General features: G+C 35.7%; 2 protein-coding genes and 1 long non-coding RNA gene across 4 annotated transcripts; 2 read left to right on the top strand and 1 right to left on the bottom strand.

Moving 5' to 3' along the window:
- Window positions 1-2,494: 2,494 nt before the first annotated feature.
- On the bottom strand, window positions 2,495-4,843 carry LOC114162514 (uncharacterized). Of its 2 annotated transcripts, XR_014984504.1 has the most exons (4): window positions 4,467-4,842; window positions 4,118-4,351; window positions 2,821-3,107; window positions 2,495-2,744 (listed from the first exon to the last, which is right to left on the bottom strand). It is a non-coding gene; the product is annotated as an uncharacterized LOC114162514 (long non-coding RNA). The 2 variants fall into 2 exon arrangements; XR_014984503.1 differs by having other exon boundaries at window positions 2,495-3,107; window positions 4,467-4,843.
- A 14,237-nt stretch (window positions 4,844-19,080) lies between these two features.
- LOC114163545 (uncharacterized) lies at window positions 19,081-20,319 on the top strand. The gene is made up of 2 exons (XM_028047849.2): window positions 19,081-19,356; window positions 19,450-20,319. Exons 1-2 carry the CDS (start codon window positions 19,081-19,083, stop codon window positions 20,317-20,319), a joined length of 1,146 nt encoding a protein of 381 aa, XP_027903650.2.
- A 21-nt stretch (window positions 20,320-20,340) lies between these two features.
- On the top strand, window positions 20,341-20,712 carry LOC114163544 (uncharacterized). Its single transcript, XM_028047848.1, has one exon. It carries the CDS (start codon window positions 20,341-20,343, stop codon window positions 20,710-20,712), a length of 372 nt encoding a protein of 123 aa, XP_027903649.1.
- Window positions 20,713-24,670: the final 3,958 nt, after the last annotated feature.

Here is a 24,670-nt window from a genome sequence, read left to right as displayed (position 1 = left end):
ATTGGATAAAAATTTAAATTGTTTAAATTGAAATCTTGTGATATACAAAGAAGATAAGAAAAAATATTAGTAACATCAAGTTTTCTAAAAATCTTAAGGAAAAAATATTAAAAAAATAGAAAATTTAAAAATCTTATAATAGAAATATATTAAAAAATGAGAAGAAAAATACAGAAGCATTTTCAAAGTATTTTAAATTCAAAATAAACAAAAAAGTATCTTTTTTAATTGTTTTGATAAATATTTTGAGCTTCATAATTGAAATATAATATAATAAAAAAAATAAGATAATGAAATATTAGGAAATTTATCATTGTCTAAAAAATAAAAAATAAAAACATATGAAAACTGTAAGGCCTAATTGTTTCTGCCCATTATTTTATAGGTTGTCTAATCTTATGGGCCTAAGGGGGTTTGGGCCAATTCGATTTCTGACCTAAAGTGCCCAAACCCTAACTTGTGCTCACTTTTCGTAAAAACGAATCCTTCACTTTTCTTTGAGGTGCTGCTGCCGCCTTTGCTAGGGTGCCATAGTGTGCCTAGTCTCACGCTCAACTTGACTGTTTTGGCTCACGTAAGTACTCCCAACCTACATTGTTCGATCTTTGGTCCTGTTTCCGTGTGTAGTGTTAGAGCTTCGGTATTAAAAAAGTAGCTCATTCCAGGTAAGGGAAGTTAGGGATTTTCATTCAAGTCTGTTTCTTGTATGGGTTGTCACTGTTTTATGTTTTGTATGAGTATGGTGCCTTTATGAAATGTTAAATGCATGTATACTACTGTTTGGGGTGTGGTTGGATGACTATGCAGGGTGATCAGTGACGAGACTTGTAGAGACTGACCCAGACTCGCGCTCGAGCTCTCGCTCAGGCGGAGAGCTTTCGTTTGAGCGAGGCACCGTCTCGCTCAGGCGAGAGAGGCTCGCCTAAGCGAGGACGAGTGGAGGTTTGAGGTTTGTGTTGTAGGCGTAGCTCAGGTGAGGAAGCCTTTCTTTTGGGCGAGGGACATGCTCACCCAGGCGAGTAGTGGCTCGCTTAAGTGATAATCCACGGGCCTCGCAGGGTTCCCTAATGACAATCTCGCCTAAGCAAGATCTTATGGCTTGAGCGAGACTGGCACGAGATTTCTTTATGCAACTGTACCTTTTATGTTGTTGGGGCCTTAATTGTTTGTTTGGCTTTTTATGCTTTACCTTGGGTATGAACTGTATGAATTGAGTGACCTTATATGAGGGAGAGGGAAATATGATTCATGAGTTTTAATATGAGTTGAGCATGTTGATGGTATGAGGTGATTCATGGAATTTGAAACTATGGGTTTGGTATGGCTTTGACAAGAGATATGAGTGAATGTGGATCAATGAATGTGGCATGGTGTTGGTAGGGAATACACTCCTACATTGATAATTAGTGAAGGATGAGTGGGATGGATTCAATATGAAACACAAGTGAGAATGGAATTGTGAAGATTGACGTGATGTATATACATAATTGTATATACCTGTGCATGTTAAATAGTATTGGTTTGATTATGATTGGTATGTGTCACTGTGTAATTCCTTGGAGCCTCTAGGTGAGACTTTCATGGTCGCGATTCAGTGGTCGGGACGTAATTCCATGGCCCCTGTTAGTGGGTGATAATGGTGGTGCCCCATCTATATGGTCTGGTAAGGATTCAAGGTAAGGTTGCATCCTAACACTCTAAGGAGTCAGTTAGTCTCACTTAGAGCGGACTAACTCTTGTGGTGAGAGTAGCAGGAGGCCTAAAACTCCTTAAAGGCTAACATTGTACGTGAGGGAATTGATTCATTGTAACATTTATAACACATAGCTCGGGGGTGAGCAAAGGTATCCACCACAAGTGCAAGCATCCGCTGAATCCAACCAGACTATATGTATCCGGATGAATCGAGTCAGAGTCTAGTGTATTATTTGAAATGTTAGAACATGTTTGAATGATATATGAAATGCTTGGATTGTGTATTGACATGTAACTACTTGTTGAACTGTTTTACTCTATCTTACCCTGTTTGTTGTATGGTTGTCTTGTATGTGGCTCTTCTCTTTTGCGATGATCATCAATTTAATTGATGGGAGCAGATATGTGAGGTCCTCGCGGTCAACAAGGGAACGGTGACTCCGCTGCTTAGCCATCTGGGCTGGATTTTCTATTCTGAGCTTTGTTTTGGGGCCACGGCCCATGTATTGGTTGTCCTTTAAACTTCCAATTTCATTTCAGTTAAATTTTTGTATCTGTTTAGTTTGATATCGTTGTATGCCTTGGTTTATCGTAAAGCGGTTTGTGGAAACTCTAAGACTACGCTACTATACTATTTTGTTGTGACATTTCCTTCAATTACGGCTATTAATTAAATGGGGTGCTACATTTATGGTATTACAGCAGTCATTCCTTAGTATACTATCAAAACTCTTCACCAAACCTTTCTTTTCTCTTTCCAAATCATAATAAATTATCTAAAAAAAAAATATTGATCCAATTGAGTGCTTGTGAACATTGTTAAAATTGTCAAAATATGTTTGTCAAAAAATCTTTTTCCTTTAAACATGTAATGTCCTATTCCTATCCCAGTTACATCACAGGCTAAACAAACTTCTAGGTCAATAAAAAAAAATAACAAGGCACTCACTGTTTGAGGTGATCTAGTCCCTCTTCTTTGCAGCATTCAAATGAAGGAGGTTTCCAGCAATAAGCAGCACACAATTCATACAGTCGTGATCTCGCAGTTCCTATTTGCAAAGAATATAAAAAAGTATTTAGGATTAACAAGACACACTCGGTGAGAATACAATGATTTTACACCACCTGTCCCTAATGATTCATTGCTGCAATGGTTTTCAAATATTTCACTGAGCTTTTCCCTCGCAGAAGATTGAAGCAGTTGGCCAATAGGTTTCATCTGTATCTTGGATAGGTCGAATTTCCGGGTTTGATTTGCTCTACAAGTCAGCAGTTACCATTATATTCTTGGCAATATTGGTATCTGTTACATCAATGGGAGTTTCATCATAGCCAATAAGTTTTGGTTCCATTTTAGAAGTTGATTCCAGAACTTCTTCCAAAGTTTTTGACTTTTCTTTCCAGCCTTGAGCCTGCACATCCATACCCATTACCGCTCAAATCAATTTTTAAAATCAAACAATATATAGCTCCTGGGCTTGCAGATGGGGAAGATAAAAATGCATCTCTCCAATTGTTTTTTATAACAACAACAATCCAAGACTAGGCTTCCGGACTTTGTATTTAACCCCCACCTCATTTATTACTACTTTCCATCAGTGCAAACTGAAGTATATAAAGAACAGAAATTGACAGACATAATAAAACAATTCACTAGATGACTCTACGGAATACCTAAAAAGAAAAAAATTGTAAGGAAATTTTCTCCATAGTAATGAACATCATTATTCCGAGAGTGTAAAGCTCCAAACGAAGAAACAAGAAACATCTTAAGACTTCAAGACTTGTTTAAAAAAAAGTAGAGTATTTAATTGTTTCAATTGTACCCAGAATTTCTCATCTTCCATCACAATAAAGGTTTGACTCTCTTTTTATTCCTCTTTCTACATCTTCCCTTTTGCTTTTACTTATTACTCAGTCATTTTCTTTCATAAAAGTAGCTTCTTCAGTATTCCCTTTCCTTCATCATCTTAAAATATCCAAATCCCTATTCAATTGCCCCAAATAAACTGTGAATTTCTCAATCAGTATCTCAAAGCACTGTTAGATCAAGACATGATACAAAAAAAATAAACACTTTTAGTTTGTCTTTTGCACATAGTAAGTTTCATCTTTTAAGACTTATATTAGAATTTTCAGCATACTTTTCTCTACATGCAACAAAAATTTTCTAAGTTTTCACATAAATCCATTTTGACATTTCTTTTTACTTCCAAAACATTCTCTTTTCTCTCTTTATCATTTGTCAGTAGAATGGAGGAAGTGTAAGACATTTGATGCCAACCAAACATTTCCAAAAAAAGGGAGAATAACAGGTGATTGATGGAGAGCAATTCAATTTTACAAGTCCACCTCTATTAACCAGAAAAGTCTCCAGTTCTATTAATGATGGAGGTTAAATCATGGGAGAAATTGAACTAACCTGTATAAAATCTGTGATGCGTTGGATTAAGAAGTTTTGATACGCTTGGAGAGTGTAGCTCTTTCTTCGTAATGGTAGAGAAAAATAATTAAGAACGAAGTCATTTGTACCGGCACTGATGAAGTACGCAGCTTTCTTCACATGATCTTCAATTCTTGGCTTACCCACCACATCCTCCATCCTCGTTTTGCATTCTCTGAAATATTTCAACTGCTTTTCTATTGGAATTACATTCTGAAATTAATACAGAATTTCACCTTATGAGTTTTGTTCTAAACACAGATAGATGCATAAACGTAAACCTAGCCTACAACAAAACGCAACACAACACGAGAAACATTGCACAAACCTAACAACGCACACGAGAAACAGCTTTGAAGCAACATGAACTGAACAAATCTGAAGAAATCACGATTAAATTGGATTGAACCTGCAATCTCCAAAGCAACGCACAAAGTGAAAGAAAAATCGGAAGCCATTACCAATTTGAAGTTCTGATTGAGCGATTGGAGAAGAGAAAAGCAGAGAAATTGGAAGCAGAGATGAAGAGACGAAATCGATTGCTAAAAGAAAAACAGAAACGATTACTGAAATCGAGAGACAAAGCAGAATATAAAAAAATGCCCTCTGTTAGATCATCTGGGAGAATAGAATGTACCGAAAAGTGTTTAGCAAAAAGGACATGAAAGAGGGAAGAAATTTTCAGCGATTCGTTTAAAAAATCCCTAAGACTTCCCAGAGGTTGTAAAAATCTCTTGTGTATATAAATTACCAGAGGTTATAATAATCTCTCTTAATAAACCCCAACTAAAAATCAGAATTTTTGTAGTGAAATAAGAAAAATATTAATAACATTAAGTTTTCTAAAAATCTTAAAGAAGAAATATTAAAAAAATAAAAAATTTAAAAATCTTATAATAGAATTAGATTAAAAAATGAGAAACAATTAAAAAATAAATAAATATTTTCAAAGTATTTTAAATTTAAAATAAAGAAAAAGTATCGTTTATAATTATTTTGATAAATTTTTTTAGTTTCATAATTGAAATATAATATAATAAAAAAAATAAGATAATGAAATATTAGTAAAATTATCATTGTCTAAAAAATAAAGATATAAATATATAGAAACATTGAAAAATATTCAACCATAAATACATATTTAAAAAAGTATTTTAAATTAAAATAGAAAAGATTATTATTTTTTATTAAATTTGATAACATTTTAAGTTTTCTAATTGAAATATTGTACTACAAGAAAGTCCTAATAACTTAGTATAATTGAAATATATTTCAAAAATATAATTGAAATATTGAAATATAGTATAATTATATTTCAAAAATGAGAAATATTTCAAAATAGATAAATATTTTAAAAATATTTTAAACTAAAAAATAAAATAAAAAAAGTTACTTTTTTTATTTTATTGGATAAAAATTTAAATTGTTTTAATTGAAATGTTGTGATATAGAAAGAAGATAAGAAAAAATATTAATAACATCAAATTTTCTAAAAATTTCAAGGGAGAAATATTAAAAAAATAGAAAATTTAAAAATCTCATAATAGAATTATATTAAAAAATGAAAAAAAAATTAAAAAATACAAAAGTATTTTCAAAGTTTTTGAAATTCAAAGTAAAGAAAAAGTACCTTTTTTAATTGTTTTGATAATTTTTTTTAGTTTCATGACTATATAATATCATAAAAAAATAAGATAATGAAATATTAGTAAAATTATCATTGTCTAAAAAATAAAAAATATAAATATATAGAAACATCGAGAAATATTCAACTATAAATACATATTTAAAAAAGCATTTTAAATTAAGAATAGAAAAGATTATTATTTTTTATTAAATTTGATAACATTTTAAGTTTTCTAATTGAAATATTGCACTGCAAGAAATTCCTAATTACATATGACTGACCAATTATTTAAAAGAAATTACTGTAGAGGTGGTTAAGCTTATAAATTAGTTTTTAAAATGCTATATTTGATTTGTTCATTGTTAGGCTACGTCAATAATTTTTTAACCTAATTGTACTTCAATTGTAGGAAGTTAAATTATACCACATTCTTTTCAACTGTTAAAAAAGAAGAACAAAGTGGTATATCATTTCATTTAAATTTTTATTTTTTATTACTTGAGAATAATTTGTAATTTTATTGATAATTAAGAAAATATGATAGAATAAAATATTATTATAATAATGGTTGTGGTAATCATAGCATATAAAACTTATTCATAAAGTAAAATAAAAAATACCAAATTGGATGAATCATTTAATTTAATTTTTCAATGTTTATTACTTGACGTTATTGCATTACATTGATTGAATTTTATGTTCTAGTTATACCTTTTATCTTTTTACATCTTTAAAAGAATAACTTGTTATATCTTGAAAGAAAAATAAAATCTTTTATCCTAAAAACATAATTTGATAAGTTTTAAATGATTTTTAATCGAAATCCCTTGCTATAGAAAAAAAAGTTAATAAAATATTACTAAAGTATCACTTTCTAAAATTTTAAAGAATTAACTAAAAAGCTTATAGTATAATTATATTTCAAAAATGAGAAATATTTCAAAATAGAGAAATATTTTAAAAATATTTTAAACTAAAAAAGAAAAATAAAAAAGTTACTTTTTTTATTTTATTGGATAAAAATTTAAATTGTTTTAATTGAAATCCTGTGATATAGAAATAACATAAGAAAAAATATTAATAACATCAAGTTTTCTAAAAATCTCAAAGGAGAAATATTAAAAAAATAGAAAATTTAAAAATCTCATAATATAATTATATTAAAAAATGAGAAAAAATTAAAAAATACAGAAGTATTTTCAATGTTTTTGAAATTCAAAGTAAAGAAAAAGTACCTTTTTAATTGTTTTGATAAAATTTTTTAGTTTCATGATTATATATTATCATAAAAAAAATAAGATAATGAAATATTAGTAAAATTATCATTGTCTAAAAAATAAAAAATATAAATATATAGAAACATTGAGAAATATTCAACTATAAATACATATTTAAAAAAGCATTTTAAATTAAGAATAGAAAAGATTATTATTTTTTATTAAATTTGATAACATTTTAAGTTTTCTAATTGAAATATTGCACTGCAAGAAAGTCCTAATTACTTATGACTGACCAATTATTTAAAAGAAATTACTGTAGAGGTGGTTAAGCTTATAAATTAGTTTTTAAAATGCTATATTTGATTTGTTCATTGTTAGGCTACGTCAATAATTTTTTAACCTAATTGTACTTCAATTGTGGGAAGTTAAATTATACCACATTCTTTTCAACTGTTAAAAAAGAAGGACAAAGTGGTATATCATTTCATTTAAATATTTTTTTTTATTACTTGAGAATAATTTGTAATTTTATTGATAATTAAGAAAATATGATAGAATAAAATATTATTATAATAATGGTTGTGGTAATCATAGCATATAAAACTTATTCATAAAGTAAAATAAAAAATACCAAATTGGATGAATCATTTAATTTAAGTTTTCAATGTTTATTACTTGACGTTATTGCATTACATTGATTGAATTTTATGTTCTAGTTATACCTTTTATCTTTTTACATCTTTAAAAGAATAACTTGTTATATCTTGAAAGAAAAAAAAATCTTTTATCTTAAAAACATAATTTGATAAGTTTTAAATGATTTTTAATCGAAATCCCTTGCTATAGAAAAAAAAGTTAATAAATTATTACTAAAGTATCACTTTCTAAAATTTTAAAAATAGAATTAACTAAAAAGCTTATAGTATAATTATATTTCAAAAATGAGAAATAGTTCAAAATAGAGAAATATTTTTAAAATATTTTAAACTAAAAAAGAAAAATAAAAAAGTTACTTTTTTTATTTTATTGGATAAAAATTTAAATTGTTTTAATTGAAATCCTGTGATATAGAAAGAAGATAAGAAAAATATTAATAACATCAAGTTTTCTAAAAATCTCAAAGGAGAAATATTCAAAAAATAGAAAATTTAAAAATCTCATAATAGAATTATCTTAAAAAATGAGAAAAAATTAAAAAATATAGAAGTATTTTCAAAGTTTTTGAAATTCAAAGTAAAGAAAAAGTACATTTTTTAATTGTTTTGATAATTTTTTTTAGTTTCATGATTATATAATATCATAAAAAAAATAAGATAATGAAATATTATTAAAATTATCATTGTCTAAAAAATAAAAAATATAAATATATAGAAACATTGAGAAATATTCAACTATAAATACATACTTAAAAAAGCATTTTAAATTAAGAATAGAAAAGATTATTATTTTTTATTAAATTTGATAACATTTTAAGTTTTCTAATTGAAATATTGCACTGCAAGAAAGTCCCAACCTAGATGCTGTTTTAGGATCCCAAAGGAGTGTGCTGAATAAAGAGGGAATTGGTTATAGTGGCAACCCTAATCGATTATCGTGCAAGAATTTTCTCGACATCAGTAAGCCATCCTCCATTATCTGCACCTATTGTTCTGAACCTGGTCACTTTTCTACTTCCTGCTACTTTAAAAGCAGTGGGGTTCCTAGAGGAAAATTCAAATGGGTGCCCAAAAGAACTGCAACACAGTCTAACACAAGAGGACCCAAGTTTGTTTGGGTACCTGCTTCATCAAAATAATCTGTTTTGCAGGACAATGCTAAAGCTAAGGAGTCAATGTGGTATCTGGACAATGGTTGCTCTAGACACATGATAGGTGACAGCTCGAAATTCAGCAAAATTTCACACAAAGTAAGTGGACATGTCACTTATGGTGACAACAACAGAGGTAAGATTCTTGTATCTAGTAAGGTAAAGTCATCATCAGCTGTGGAAATTGAGGATGTTTTGTTGGTGGATGGACTCAAGCATAATTTACTTAGCATTAGCCAACTGTGTGATAAGAATCTGAAAGTAACCTTTGAAGCCCATCATTGTTTAATCTGTCATGCATCCACAAATGAACTGGTTTTTGTAGGAAAAAGGATTAAGAACATATACATGGTGGACTTTGAAAACACTTTTTTTGATTCAATTGCTTGCCTTTTTGCTAAAAATGATGAACCTTGGATTTGGCATAAAAGACTTGCACACATACATATGGGTCACCTAAATAAGCTTGTGTCAAAGAAGTTAGTCACTAGGTTGCCTGATATAAAGTTCAAGTCAGACAAGTTGTGTGACGCATGCCAAAAAGGTAAACAAGTAAAGACATCCTTTAAGTCAATACAACATATCTCCACCTCTAATCCATTAGAACTGATACATATGGACCTGTTTGGACCTTCTAGAACCAGAAGCTTAGGAGGAAATTATTATGCACTTGTTCATGTGGATGACTATTCTCGCTTTACTTGTACCTTCTTTATCTCATCTAAGAGTGACACCTTCTCAGTTTTTAGGAAATTTGCCAAAATTGTTGAAAATGAGAAAGATTTGAAAATCAAATCTATTCGAAGTGATCATGGGGGTGAGTTTCAAAATGAATCTTTTGAAAAGTTTTGTGAACATCATGGTATCTCACATAGTTTCTCAGCCCCTAGAACGCCACAACAAAATGGTGTGGTTGAGAGAAAAAATCGATCTTTGGAAGAGTTGGCAAGGACAATGCTCAATGACAACTCTTTACCAAAATACTTTTGGGCAGATGCTGTAAGTATAGCTTGCCACGTGCTGAACAGAGTTTTAATCAGACCTGTTTTGAAACTTACACCCTATGAGATCTTCAAAGGTAGAAAACCTAATATATCTTATTTCAAAGCCTTTGGTTGCAAGTGTTTCATACTAAATAATGGTAAATCCAATCTTGGCAAGTTTGATCCTAAGGCTGATGAAGGCATCTTCTTAGGTTACTCCTCCTCTAGTAAAGCCTATCGAGTCTATAACAAGCGAACATTAACTATGCTCCTGTAGCATGACTTGAGGCCATCCGAATCCTCCTTGCCATTTCCTCCTTACTACAATTCAAGCTCTTCCAAATGGATGTGAAGAGCGCTTTCCTAAATGGCTTTATTAAGGAAGAAGTCTATGTGGCACAACCCCCTGGATTCACAGACTATGAGTTTCCAGATCATGTATATAAGCTAAAAAAGGCACTCTATGGACTTAAGCAAGCTCCTCACTCATGGTATGAAAGGCTAAGTGAATTCTTGATTCAAAATGGTTTTCGAAGAGGGCAGGTGAACTCTACACTCTTCATCAAGAAAGCTAAAAATGATCTACTATTTGTACAAATCTATGTGGATGACATCATTTTTGGTTCAACAAATTCTCTTCTATGCAAAGAATTCTCCCAAAACATGCAAGATGAGTTTGAAATGTCCATGATGGGGGAGCTGCACTTCTTTTTAGGGCTCCAAATTAAGCAAGGACAGCATGGACTCTTTATCCATCAATCTAAATACTACACTGAGCTACTGAAAAAATTTCACATGGAAGCTTGCAAGGAATCATCAACTCCTATGGCTACAAATTGTTATCTAGACATTGATGAAACAGGGCCTGCAGTGGATCAGACTATATATCGTGGAATGATAGGATCACTTCTCTATCTCACAGCTAGCCGTCCAGATATTATGCACAGTGTGTGTGTATGCGCCAGATTCCAGTCCTGTCCCAAAGAATCTCACCTAACTGTTGTTAAACACATCTTTAAATACCTTAAAGGCACTAGAAATTTAGGTCTGTGGTATCCTCATGGCTCAAATATCTCCTTAGTAGGGTACAACGATTCAGATTTTGGTGGTTGCAAAACTGACAAGAAGAGCACTAGGGGAACCTGCCATCTCTTAGGTGGTTCTCTAATCTCTTGGCACTCAAAAAAACAGGCCTGTGTTGCTCTGTCCACTACTGAAGCAGAGTATATAGCTGCTGGCAGCTGCTGTGCCCAATCTATCTAGATTAGGAACCAACTTGATGATTATGGCATCCACCTTGATCACATTCCTTTAAAATGTGACAACACCAGTGCAATTAATCTTACAAAAAATCCAGTACTGCACTCTAAGACCAAGCATATTGAAATCTGGCACCACTTTATCAGAGATCATGTGTCCAAGGGAGAGTGCAAGGTTGAGTACATTGACACACAACATCAACTAGCAGACATCTTTACTAAACCTCTGGACAGAGATAGGTTTTACATTCTTCGAAATGAATTGGGTATTTTGGACATCACTTGCTCTCATTAACTATGCTTACCTAACTACTGTTTTGTGTGTGTGTGCCATTTTGTGTTTTTGCTGTATGTGTGTTGTCTGTCACACTCCTCCTATCTAAACCATTAGGTTCAATTTCAAGTTACATGCATACTTCATACATGTTTAGCATTCTTTTTTTTCTGGTTTCTGCATCTACTTGTATGCCTACTGTGTTCAAACTGTGTAGCTGCTTGCCTAACCTTGGCCTTCATCCATTATCGTGTTCTATCTGAAGCCTAGTCTGTGTTAAGTTCTGCATCACATAATTGCTACTTAATTTCTCTAAAGGAGCCCGCTAATCCATTAGGTAAGTACATCCCTGCTCTTAATAGCAGTCTTAATCTCTGCTCCAGACCCTGGTACTTCCTAATCTCTCAAAAACCCTAGGTTTCCCCTTTCCATTTCCACCTCTGCTCCGCCGTCACCCAGCACCCTACACCACTCCGCCATGGCATCCTCCTCTTCCTCTCGCAAGCGTGTCAAGCGCATGGCAACCAAGCAACGAGATCCAGATATTGATGGCTGGATTAGTGATCGCGACGCTCAAGAAAATTTCAATGACTCCTTCCGCAATTGCAAAATCATCAATCATAATGATGAGTTCAAATTTTTGCCCTCATTTAATATTTAAATTTGGGGATTTAATTGAATTTTCTGTGCTTAAAGATTGATTTAATTAGGATTTGTGATTATTGGATTTATTGAGTAAGTTTGGTAAAAGTGGCGTAAAAATTGATTTTAGTTGCATAAAATATTATTGGATATTCTAACGTTTGTTGATGCAGCTGGAATTTATTTTTGGTCAATTAATAGTGTGATTTTAAAATATTCAAAGTTACAAAATAAGTCCAAAATCAAGAAATTCTGAAAAAGAATAAATCAGGAGCTAAATGCACCCCCAGTTTTTATTTGCACACTCCTTGCTCAAGTGGACCACAAAAACCTTTCTGCACCCCCAGTTTTCACTAAGTTGCACCCCTCCTACCACTTAAACTCCACTCAACCAGATCATGCCATGTGGCAATCCTCACCTCTTAAAATTAGCCAACCAGAACAAGCCACGTGTCATAATCCTACCCTCACCAAATTAACCAATCAGATTCTGCCACGTCATCATCTTCATCTCCCAAAACCCTAACCCTAGTTTCCCTACCACCTTCCATCACCATGGCAGCCGCTGCCGCCATCTCCGGCCGCCACAGTTCGCGCACCTACCACCATCGCGCCTCCGTCTTCTTCGCGCCACCATCTTCTCCCGCGGCCACCACCGTCAACTCGCCGGAGTTCCACCACAAATCGCGTGCTCCATTTCCGCGGCCACTCGCGCAGAACGCCACCATCTTCCTCCATTCGCGCCTCCGTCTTCTCCGCAGTTCCGTCAAACTTCCTCGCGCACCACCGCACACAGCACCATCTTCTCGCCTTCGCGCCGCCGTCACGAACCATCCTCTCCATTCTCGCAACCTTCTGCAACAATGTCCACGCAGCCACCGCGCTTACACCTGCATCTGCGCAGCTTCACGCCACCTCCATGAACACCATCGCGCACCACCATGGCAGCTCTGCAGCGCACACGAACAACCTCCGCGAAGCTTCTCCGCAGCTCCGTCGCGCCTCCGACCGCCACCACCGCGAGTTCTTCTTCCCGCGAGCGCGTCAGCCACCGCTGCGACAACGAACACCACCTCGCCGGAGAAGAAGCCGGAGCAGCCGCCGTCAGCCGCGCAGCCAAGGAGAAGAGTGTGAGAGTGAAACCCTAGTTCTGGAGAGAGACACTCTGCGCCACGTGTCAGGCTGCTATTGGACAGTCAAACTTGTCAACTGGTCAACTCTGGTCAACTGGTCAAAGTCAGCAGTCAAATTCTGGTCAATTTTGTAAAAATGCTTAAATAAGAGGGGCAGAATTGGAAATTGGACAGAAATTGAGTTGTTAATTAATTAAATAAAAATAAAAGATTTTAGCAACTGACAGATAAAGCCCAAAGTCCAGTGGAAGCCTATATAAAGAGACTTAAGGGAGCAGAAAAGGGGAACTGACAATTTTACAACTCACAGCTTAGACACTTAGAACTCTCTGGTTTTGGCAGATACCGTCTCCACCACATCTCTCATTCTTTCTTTTATTTTCTTTCTTTCATATCATCATGTATTCCATCAAAGCCATGGAGGGCTAAGCTTTTAAGGGTTGATTCCACTGTAATTTCTTAAATGGATTCTGAGGTTAGATGAATTTATATGTTTTGTTATTTTGATTATTGTTGTGGTTTTTGTTTATCTATGTCCTTTGCTTCTTAATCGAATAGAGAATAATGATTTTAAATCTACATGCATGCTAATCATATGAGTTAAGAGGTTTTTAAATAAAATTGAGACTTTACTTTGATTTTGTTTAGAAACTTTCATTTGATTAAATAAGTTTTTGCCAATAATTGAGACTTTAATTTGATTAGAGGTAATTACTTTAACTAAAATTAGTCAAGACTCTACTTTGATTAATTAAGTTTTCTATTTGGTAAAGAAACAAAGGAATAGACATGATTAGGCATAGTAAAATTTATTGAGACTGTACTTTGATTGAATTTACTATGGACAATCTAACAATTCTCACTTTTAATTGAGACTGTACTTTGATTAAAAGTGAGGATGCCAACAAATGAATTGAGTCTTTACATTGATTGATTTGTAAATCAACAACAATAATTAATTTAACAATAATCTCTAGATAACCAATGAAGAATCTTATTTAGAAAAAGCAGTGGAATTGACCTATTTACTATTACTGTGTTTACAATCTTCCGTGTCATTTTCTTTGCATAACAAAACCCCCCCTATTTTTATAGTTGCTAGTTTTAAATTGCATTTTTGAGAATCAAATATTTGAGATCAATTCCGTATTCGTTGTGAGACGACTCAGGGTTATCTTAACCCTAACTATTTTCTTCACTACAAACTGGCAATACTGAAGTTGCTAAAGTAGTGGTAATTTGATCGCCTAACGACAGCGATATCACATAAAAAATCAAAAAATAAGATAATGAAATATTAGTAAAATTATCATTGTCTAAAAAATAAAAAATATAAATATATAGAAACATTGAGAAATAATCCACCATAAATACATATTTAAAAAGCATTTTAAATTAAAAATAGAAAATATTATTATTTTTTATTAAATTTGATAACATTTTATGTTTTCTAATTGAAATATTGTACTACAAGAAAGTCCTAATTACTTATGACTGACCAATTATTTAAAAGAAATTACTGTAGAGGTGGTTAAGCGTATATATTAGTTTTTAAAATGCTATATTTGATTTGTTCATTGTTAGGCTACATCAATAATTTTTTAACCTAATTGTACTTACAATTGTGGTAAGTTAGATTATAACACATTCTTTTCAACTGTTAAAAAAGAACACAATGGTGTATCATTTCATTTAAATTTTTATTTTTTATTACTTGAAAATAATTTGTAATTTTATTGATAATTAATAAAATATTATAGTATAAAATATTATTATAATAATGGTTGTGGTAATCATAATATATAAAACTTATTCATAAAATAAAATGAAAAATACCAAATTGGATGTATCATTTAATTTAATTTTTCAATGTTTATTATTTGACGTTATTGCATTACATTGATTGAATTTTATGTTCTAGTTATATCTTTTATCTTTTTTACATCTTTAAAAGAATAACTTGTTATATCTTGAAAGAAAAAGAAAATCTTTTATCTTAAAAAGACAATTTGATAAGTTTTAAATGATTTTTAATTGAAATCTTGTGCTATAGAAAAAAAAAGTTAATAAAATATGACTAAAGTAACATTTTCTAAAATTTAAAAAAAAGAATTCACTAGAAAGCTTATAGTATAATTCTATTTCAAAAACGAGAAATATTTAAAAATAGATAAATATTTTAAAAATATTTTAAACTTAAAAATAAAAATAAAAGAATTACTTTTTTTATTTTACTGGATAAAAATTTAAATTTTTTTAATTGAAATCTTATGATATAGAAAGAAGATAAGACAAAATATTAATAACATCAAGTTTTCTAAAAATCTTAAGGGAGAAGTATTAAAAAAATAGAAAATTTAAAAATCTTATAATAGAATTATATTAAAAAATGAGAAACAATTAAACAATACAAAAGTATTTTCAAAGTATTTTAAATTCAAAGTAAAGAAAAAGTATCTTTTTTTAATTGTTTTGATAAATTTTTTTAGTTTCATAATTATATAATATATAAAAAAATAAGATAATGAAATATTAGTAAAATTATCAATGTCTAAAAAATAAAAAATATAAATATATAGAAACATTGAGAAATATTCAACTATAAATACATATTTAAAAAAACATTTTAAATTAAGAATAGAAAACATTATTATTTTTTATTAAATTTGATAACATTTTAAGTTTTCTAATTGAAATATTGTACTACAAGAAAGTCCTAATTACTTATGACTGACCAATTATTTAAAAGAAATTAATGTAGAGGTGGTTAAGCGTATATATTAGTTTTTAAAATGCTATATTTGATTTGTTCATTGTTACGCTACGTCAATAATTTTTTATCCTAATTGTACTTACAATTGTGGTAATTTAGATTATAACACATTCTTTTCAATTGTTAAAAAAGAAGAAGAAAGTGGTGTATCATTTCATTTTATTTTTTATTTTTTATTACTTGAAAATAATTTGTAATTTTATTGATAATTAAGAAAATATTATAGAAAAAATATTATTATAATAATGGTTTTGTTAATCATAATATATAAAACTTATTCATAAAATAAAATGAAAAATACCAAATTGGATGTATCATTTAATTTAATTTTTCAATGTTTATTACTTGACATTAGTGCATTACATTGATTGAATTTTATGTTCTTGTTATATCTTTTATCTTTTTAGATCTTTAAAAGAATAACTTGTTGCATCTTGAAAGAAAAAGAAAATCTTTTATCTTAAAAACACAATTTGATAAGTTTTAAATGATTTTTAATTGAAATCTTGTGCTACAGAAAAAAAAAAGTTAATAAAATATGACTAAAGTATCATTTTCTAAAATTTAAAAAATAGAATTAACTAAAAAGCTTATAGTATAATTATATTTCAAAAATGAGAAATTTTTAAAAATAGATAAATATTTTAAAAATATTTTAAACTAAAAAATAAAAATAAAAAAGTTACTTTTTTATTTTATTGGATAAAAATTTAAATTGTTTTAATTGAAATCTTGTGATATAGAAAGAAGATAAGAAAAAATATTAATAACATTAAGTTTTCTAAAAATCTCAAGGGAGAAATATAAAAAAAAATAGAAAATTTAAAAATCTTATAATAGAATTTGTGAGCCCCTTTTTACAGCTTATATTTTTGATTGGGCCTGGTCTTTTCGTAGGCCCAAGGCCAGCCCAAAAAGGGATCCCAATACCCCATTCCAGCTACTCATAGTTCCACTTGTCTCCTTTTTCAGAAGTTGTCTCCCTCTCTCAAACCCCCAAGACTCTAGATAAAGCTCTGCTAGGAACATAGATTGTTTCATCTTCAAGCTAGATACAACGGTTCTGTCTCCAAGTAAGTTACTCCGCAAGGCTGCCATAGCCTTCCTTTCCCTTTCTAGTTGGGTGCTTTAGTTGCGTTAGAGTTCATCTTCTTATAATCGTTTTGGGTCCTGGGGTTTCTGTTTCAGCTCACTATCTTAGCACGTGGAGCTGTTGTGCCTGGGTTACATTCTTTGTGTTACTGCTCCCTTCTTTTACACCTAAAAAGGTAAGGGAAGCTAGTATTTTAACTATTTAAAGTATTTCTCCTTGTTTTTGGTTTGTTGAATGCTTTTAGATGCTGAATGATGTTTTGGATGGTATGAAAACTGTCTTGCTTGCATTTTGTATGTTCTCTTGAGTGTGTGTTCCTGCTGCATGCATGAAACAGTGGCGAGTATTGTCATTCTCGCCTAAGCGAGCTCGTCTCGCCTAGGCGAGAGTGTCTGAGACTCGCCTAGGTTCTGCTCGAGTGTCTCGCTCAGGCGGAGGGATCCTGCTTTGAGCGACACATCGTCTCGCTCAAGCGAGAGTGACTCGCCCAAGCGAGTTCTCGAGGAAAACCTGATGTATTGTGCTCGCGTTCTTGTCCAGGTGAGGGATCTGCGTTTTGGGCGAAGGGCGGTCTCGCCTAGGCGAGGTGGGTCTGCTTAGGCGAGGATTCGCAGAGTGCTCACAGTGCTTCTGTTTCAAGTCTCGCTCAGGCGACAATGCCTAGCTTAGGCGAGATCATTGAGGTCGCGTAGGCAAAGGCGTTTAGCCTAAGCGAGAACAGTGCAAAATTTCACTTTTATTCCCTGTTACTGTTGTGGTTGAATGTTATTATGAGTATGCATGTGTTATTGAAGTTGTATGAAATGAAAGTGGCATGATTGGATTAAGGTATGGCTTGAAACTATTGGATGGTGGAAATGTGGCATGAGAATTGGATGTATGAAATAAAGGTGGTGGTTATGGTATAAAAGACATGAAATTTGTATGTGATAGGCATAATTCCATGAGTCTCGTGGGGAGATGTCATGGTGGTGTGTAGTGTATATATATTAAGATATGGATTCAAGTAAGGACCGCATCTCGAAACTCTATAGGGTCAGTGAGTCTCATGTAGAGCAAACTGACCCAAGTGGTGAGAGTAGCGGGAGGCCCTAGTCTCTGGCAGGATAATGGCCTGAGACGCTTAAAGGCTAACCTTGTGTGTGGTAAGGTGAAACCCATTGGCAATGGCTCTGCAGAGCAGTAGAGGCCACCACAAGTGCAAACGTCTAGTGAATCCGATCTTAGTATATGTATCCGGATAATTGAGTCATAGTGTCCTCTTTGCTTGCTATAACATGATTTATACCCTCTATGTTGCCTGTTTGGGATTGCTTTAAATTCTTGCCTACTGTAGTATGTCAAAGTTATTTCATAATAAGCTTACCCTTTCCTTTTTGTGGGTGCCCTTGTTTTGATTTCTCTTTTGTGATGATCACCTTATGGTGGGAGTAGATGGAAATACTTCTGGAGGTAGGCCTGATGGTCGTAGCGGTGCAGCTTAGTGAGTCTATTGTTGTGGCCCTTGGAAGCAGTTCTATGGCCCTAGTGCCTTTGTAATTCCTTGCTCTAGGAGCCTTTCATTTGCATAACTATTGAATCTTTAGATTCTGTTTTGGTTATGGCATGGTTGTATGCCTAGGATTCCTTTCAAGTACTCTTATGGATGACTGTAAAAGCGCATTCCTTGATTATGGTTTTTCACCTGTTAGCTTTGCTCTTCGTTATTATAAATATGAAATGTTTTATTTAGTAGATTAATCTATTTAAATGGGATGTCACATTTTTATGGTATCAGAGCCTTCGTTCCTTAGTTTCTATGGGCTATGTGTTTGCTTAGCTTTCGTTGTGCCCTTCTTGTCGTGTTCAGATGAGTTTCTAGCCTAACCAAGTTTCTAATGGTTCTTTCTGTGTGTCCAGTGTTATGACACCCGCTCGTATAGCTCCTCCTCCACCCCCACAAGGCGATGGGCAAGATCTGGCTAGGGCGATCGAGGCTATGGCTGCAACCTTGACACAATAGAGCAATGCCATGTTGCAACAGCATGAGGCGGCTATGCAACGCCAAGAGGCCTCCCTTGAGCAGCAACACCTGGTGATGTAGCAGATGGCGGTTGCGAGACAGGCTGCTGAGGCTACCTAGAGGCAACATATGGATGCTCTCCGCCAGTTAGGGGAGAATGCTGCCGGTGCCCCGATGTATGGTCCTCATCCCCAACCTCCACCCCCTGAATGGAGTTTGGAAGATTTCTTGAAGTACCAACCCGCCAAGTTTGATGGCAAGACAAGTCTCGACCAGGCGGACCAACGAATGAAGGATATGGAGCGCATCTTCGATGCTAAGAGATGCCCCAATGAGAGCAGGCTTGCTTTCATTCTCTACATGCTCATAGGAGAGGCTAAGCATTGGTGGCCCAGCATGAGGCTGGTTATGGAAGAAAGGCAGGAGGAGATCATCTAGGAGGCCTTCAATAGGAGGTTTTTATCTGAGTACTTCCCATACAACGTGAGATACGCAAAGGAGGTGGAATTCCTCCAGTTGACGCAAGGAAACAAGTCTGTAGCAGAGTATGCGGAGAGGTTCAAGCATTTGGGACGCTTCTATACCATGCCGCTCGATGAGGAGTGGCACTGTAGGAAGTTTGAGAATGGTCTCCGAGGAGACATTTGCTTGATGGCAGCTCCACTTTCCATCAAAGACTTCGCTGCCTTGGTGGAAAAGGCCAGGGTTATGGAGAGAATTAAAATGGAGGTCGAGGCCCAGCAGCAGCCACAACAGAGGGTTATCAGACCATCTGAGTCCAGGCCAAGAGTTGAAGAGAAGAAGAAGCCTTATTCCAGGCCCCATCCACAGCCACGGGAGTCTATAGGCTTTTCTTCCCCACCCAGCAGGATCCAGTGCCATCATTGCGGAGGACCGCATGTGAAGAGTTTTTGCCCGCAACTATCCGGGTTCCGCAAGTGCAACCATTATGGCATGGAGGGTCACTTTGGCAGGGATTGTCCTACTTTGAGGAGGGCAGTGGCACGACCTCCATCACAAACTCCGAGCCAGACTCAGCAAAGGAAGGGAGGCGGCAGGCCTCAAGCTACAGGCATGGTTTATGCGATGATTGGGTCAGAGGCAACGGGTGTAGGTAACCTCGTCATTGGTTGTTGTGTGATGTCTGGCAAGGCTTGTTGTGTTCTTTTTGATTCTGGAGCGACACACTCTTTTGTGTTAGAGTCGTGTGTGCGGGAGTTGGGTCTGCCAGTGTGTGAACTACAGTTTGATCTCGTGGTATATACTCCGACATCTGGGTTGGTTAGGACTTCTACTGTGTGTGCTAGATGTAAAGTTGAGGTAGAGGGACGCGTATACAAAGTCAATCTTATATGCCTCCCTCTGTAACGGCTAAATGTGATCTTGGGGATGGATTGGCTCTTCGCCAATCGCATTCTCATCGACTGCAGAAAGAAGAAGTTGTTGTTCTCCAACTCAGAGGAGCCTAAGTTGTTGTCTTCCCATGGGGTTATGAAGGAAATCCAAGACAATGCACAATGCTATATGATCTTTGCGAGGATGGAGGTTGAGAAGGAAGAAAGGATAACAGTGATATCGGTGGTCAAGGAATTTGAAGATGTGTTCCTTGAAGAGGTACCAGGTTTACCTCCAAAGAGAGAGGTCGAGTTCTCCATAGACTTGGTACCAGGAGCGGGCCCCATGTCGATAGCCCCTTATCGGATGGCTCTTGCAGAGTTGGCGGAGCTAAAGAAGCAAATAGAGGAATTGCTTGAGAAGTAGTTTATACGGCCAAGTGTGTCGCCGTGGGGAGCGCCAGTTTTGTTGGTAAAGAAGAAAGATGGCGGCTCGAGATTGTGTGTGGATTACAGGCAACTATATAAGCTGACTATCAAAAATAAGTATCACTTGCCAAGAATATGATTTGATGGATCAACTACATGGGGCGTCGGTGTTCTCCAAGATTGACCTTCGGTTGGGTTATCACCAGATTCTGGTGAAAGCAGAGGATGTGGAGAAGACTACTTTTAGATCTAGGTATGGGCACTACGAGTATGTGGTTATGCCGTTTGGTGTGACCAATGTTCTAGCCTTGTTCATGGATTATATGAACAAGATCTTCTGCCCGTTTCTAGATAAGTTTGTCATGGTCTTTATAGATGACATACTCATCTACTCCAGGACGCATGAGGAGCATGCCGAGCATCTGAGGATAATGCTTGGTATCTTGAGGGAGAAGCAGTTGTTTGCCAAGTTATCGAAGTGTGACTTTTGGATGAGAGAGGTGCAGTTCTTGGGGCACGTAATATCAGCTCAGGGTATAGTTGTGGATCCAGCTAAGGTGGAGGCTGTGGTACAGTGGGAGTGTCCCAAGTCAGTGACGGAGATTCGGAGTTTCGTGGGTCTAGTTGGCTACTACAGGAGGTTTATAGAGGGGTTCTCCAAGATAGTGGCACCCCTGAATAGCTAACCAGGAAGGACCAACTGTTTGCATGGACTAATAGGTGTGAAGAGAGCTTCAGAGAGCTTAAGCAGAGGTTGACGAGTGCTCCAGTTTTGATCATTTTGGATGTGAGCAAACCCTTCGTGGTTTACTATGATGCCTTTCATCAGGGTCTGGGTTGCGTCTTGATGCAAGAAAGGAAGGTGGTGGCCTATGCTTCTAGGCAGTTGAAGGTTCATGAGAAGAACTACCCCACTCATGACCTAGAACTAGCAGCAATGGTCTTTGCTTTGAAAATCTGTAGGCACTACCTATTTGGTGCGTAGTTCCGTGTGTTTAGTGATCACAAGAGCTTGAAGTACCTCTTTAATAAAAAATAGTTGAATATGAGGCAAAGGCGGTGGATAGAATTCTTGAAGGACTATGACTTTGAGCTTCTCTACCACCCAGGGAAGGTGAATGTGGTGGCAGACGCACTGAGTAGGAAGATAGTACATGTGGCTCACTTGATGATAAAAGAGATGGAGTTGCTTGAGAGCTTTAGAGACATGAAGCTACAATTTGAGTTGGTGCCGGAATTCATTAGGTGTAGCACCTTGGTTATATCTAGTGACTTCCTGAGCTTGATCAAGGAAAGGCAAGCAAGGGATGTTAGTGTACAGAAGGTGAAAGAGCTGTTGGGATCGGATCAGGCCAAGGAGTTTGCCTTGGGTAGTGATGGTGTGTTGAGGTTCAGAGGCAGAGTCTGTGTGCGAGATGATGCTGAGATGAGGAGATTGGTTCTTGAGGAGGGACACAAGAGTCGTCTGAGTCTACATCCTGGCATGACTAAGATGTACCAAGACCTCAAGGAGAACTTTTGGTGGCAAGGCATGAAAAAGGAAGTTGCACAGTTCGTATTGGCTTGTTTGACTTGTCAAAAGGCTAAGGTGGAGCATCAGAAACCTGGTGGAACGCTCCAGCCCTTGGATATTCCGGTGTGGAAGTGGGATAGCATAGTTATGGATTTTGTTACCCACTTGCCTTGCACCATGAGAGGACATAATGCTATATGGGTGGTGGTGGACCGGTTGACGAAGAGTGCTCAATTTTTGGAGCTAAAACTTAGAATGTCTATGGCTAAATTGGCCTAGCTCTACATCCGAGAGATAGTGAGACTTCATGGGGTGCCTAGTAGCATAGTGTCTAACAAAGACCCCCGGTTCACTTCGAGGTTCTGGCAGACGCTACAAGAGGCTATGGGTAGCAGGCTGAGGATGAGTTCTGCCTATCATCCTCAAACGGATGGCCAATCAGAGAGGGTGATTCAGTCCTTGGAGGGCTTGTTGAGGACGTGTATCTTGGACCTCCTTGGCAGTTGGGATGAGGTGTTACCGCTGGTGGAGTTCACTTATAACAATAGTTACCAAGCGAGTATAGGGATGGCACCTTATGAAGCTTTATATGGGAGGAGGTGTAGGATTCCCTTATGTTGGTACCAGGATGGTGAATCGGTTTTTATGGGACCTGAGTTGTTGCAACAGACCACGAAGAAGGTGCAGTTAGTGAGAGACAAGTTGCAAGCATCTCAAAGTCGACAGAAAGCATATGCAGATCGGAGGAGAAGACCCTGAGAGTTTGAGGCTGGAGAACATGTGTTCTTAAGGGTGACACGAACCACTGGTGTGGGGATGGCTATCCGCTCAAGGAAGCTGTCTCCTAAGTTCTTGGGTCCTTATCAGATCTTGAGAAGGATAGGACCTGTGGCTTATGAAATAACATTGCGACCCCAATTGCCTAATCTCCACCCAATTTTCCATGTCTCCCAACTGAGAAAGTACGTGTTTGACCCGTCACATGTGTTGGAGGCGGAGGATCTGCAAGTCAGGGAAGATCTTTGAGTAGAAGTACAACCAGTGGCTATAGAGGACCGCCAAGTTAAAGAGCGGAAGGGAAGAGCCACCAGTCTTGTTAAGGTCATCTGGGACCGAAGGACAGGCGACTCTACCTGGGAGCTAGAGGAGGACATGAGGAGTTCATACCCACATCTTTTCTGGTAAGTCTTATTTTTAGGGGACGAAAAATTTTGTTGTTAGGGAGATTGTGAGCCCCCTTTTTCCAGCTTATATTTTTGATTGGGCCTGGTCTTTTCGTAGGCCCAAGGCCAGCCCAAAAAGGGACCCCAATACCCCTTCCAGCTACTCACAGTTCCACTTGTCTCCTTTTTCAGAAGTTTTCTCCCTCTCTCAAACCCCCAAGACTCCAGATAGAGCTTTGCTAGGGCACATAGATTGTTTCATCTTCGAGCTAGATACAACTGTTCTGTCTCCAAGTAAGTTACTCCTCAAGGCTGCCATAGCCTTCCTTTCCCTTTCTAGTTAGGTGCTTTAGTTGCGATAGAGTTCATCTTCTTATACTCGTTTTGGGTCTTGGGGTTTCTGTTTTAGCTCACTCACTATCTTAGCTCGTGGAGCTATTGTGCCTGGGTTACATTCTTTGTGTTACTGCTCCCTTCTCTTGCACCTAAAAAGGTAAGGGAAGCTAGTATTTTAACTATTTAAAGTATTTCTCCTTGTTTTTGGTTTGTTGAATGCTTTTAGATGCTGAATGATGTTTTGGATGGTATGAAAACTGTCTTGCTTGCATTTTGTATGTTCTCTTGAGTGTGTGTTCCTGCTACATGCGTGAAACAGTGGCGAGTACTGTCATTCTCGCCTAAACGAGTTCGTCTCTCCTAGGCGTGAGTGTCTGAGACTTGCCCAGGTTCTGCTCGAGTGTCTCGCTCAAGCGGAGGGCTCCTGCTTTGAGCGACGCATCATCTCATTCGGGCAAGAGTGACTCGTCCAAACGAGTTCTCGAGGAAAACCTGATGTATTGTGCTCGCATTCTCGTCTAGGCGAGGGATCTGCGTTTTGGGCGAAGGACGGTCTCGCCCAAGCTAGGTGGGTTCGCTTAGGTGAGGATTCGCAGAGTGCTCACAATGCTTCTGTTTCAAGTCTCGCTCAGGCGAGAATGCCTAGCTTAGGTGAGATCATTGAGGTCACCTAGGCGAAGGCGTTTAGCCTAAGCGAGAACAGTGTGAATTTCACTTTTATTCCCTATTACTGTTGTGGTTGAATGTTATTATGAGTATGCATGTGTTATTGAAGTTGTATGAAATGAAAGTGGCATGATTGGATTAAGGTATGGCTTGAAATTGTTGGATGGTGGAAATGTGGCATGAGAATTGGATGTATGAAATAAAGGTGGTGGTTATTGATGAAGGATTATCTTGTTCCTTTTTAAGATTATTGAATATGGTGTGAGTTGATTAAGAAA

The sequence above is a fragment of the Vigna unguiculata genome, chromosome 9, assembly GCF_037176805.1.
Source record: "Vigna unguiculata cultivar grain cowpea cultivar isolate G323 ecotype 2 chromosome 9, ASM3717680v1, whole genome shotgun sequence".
In the NCBI taxonomy this organism is placed as follows: domain Eukaryota; kingdom Viridiplantae; phylum Streptophyta; class Magnoliopsida; order Fabales; family Fabaceae; genus Vigna; species Vigna unguiculata.
This window is presented reverse-complemented; position numbering and strand designations above follow the sequence as displayed.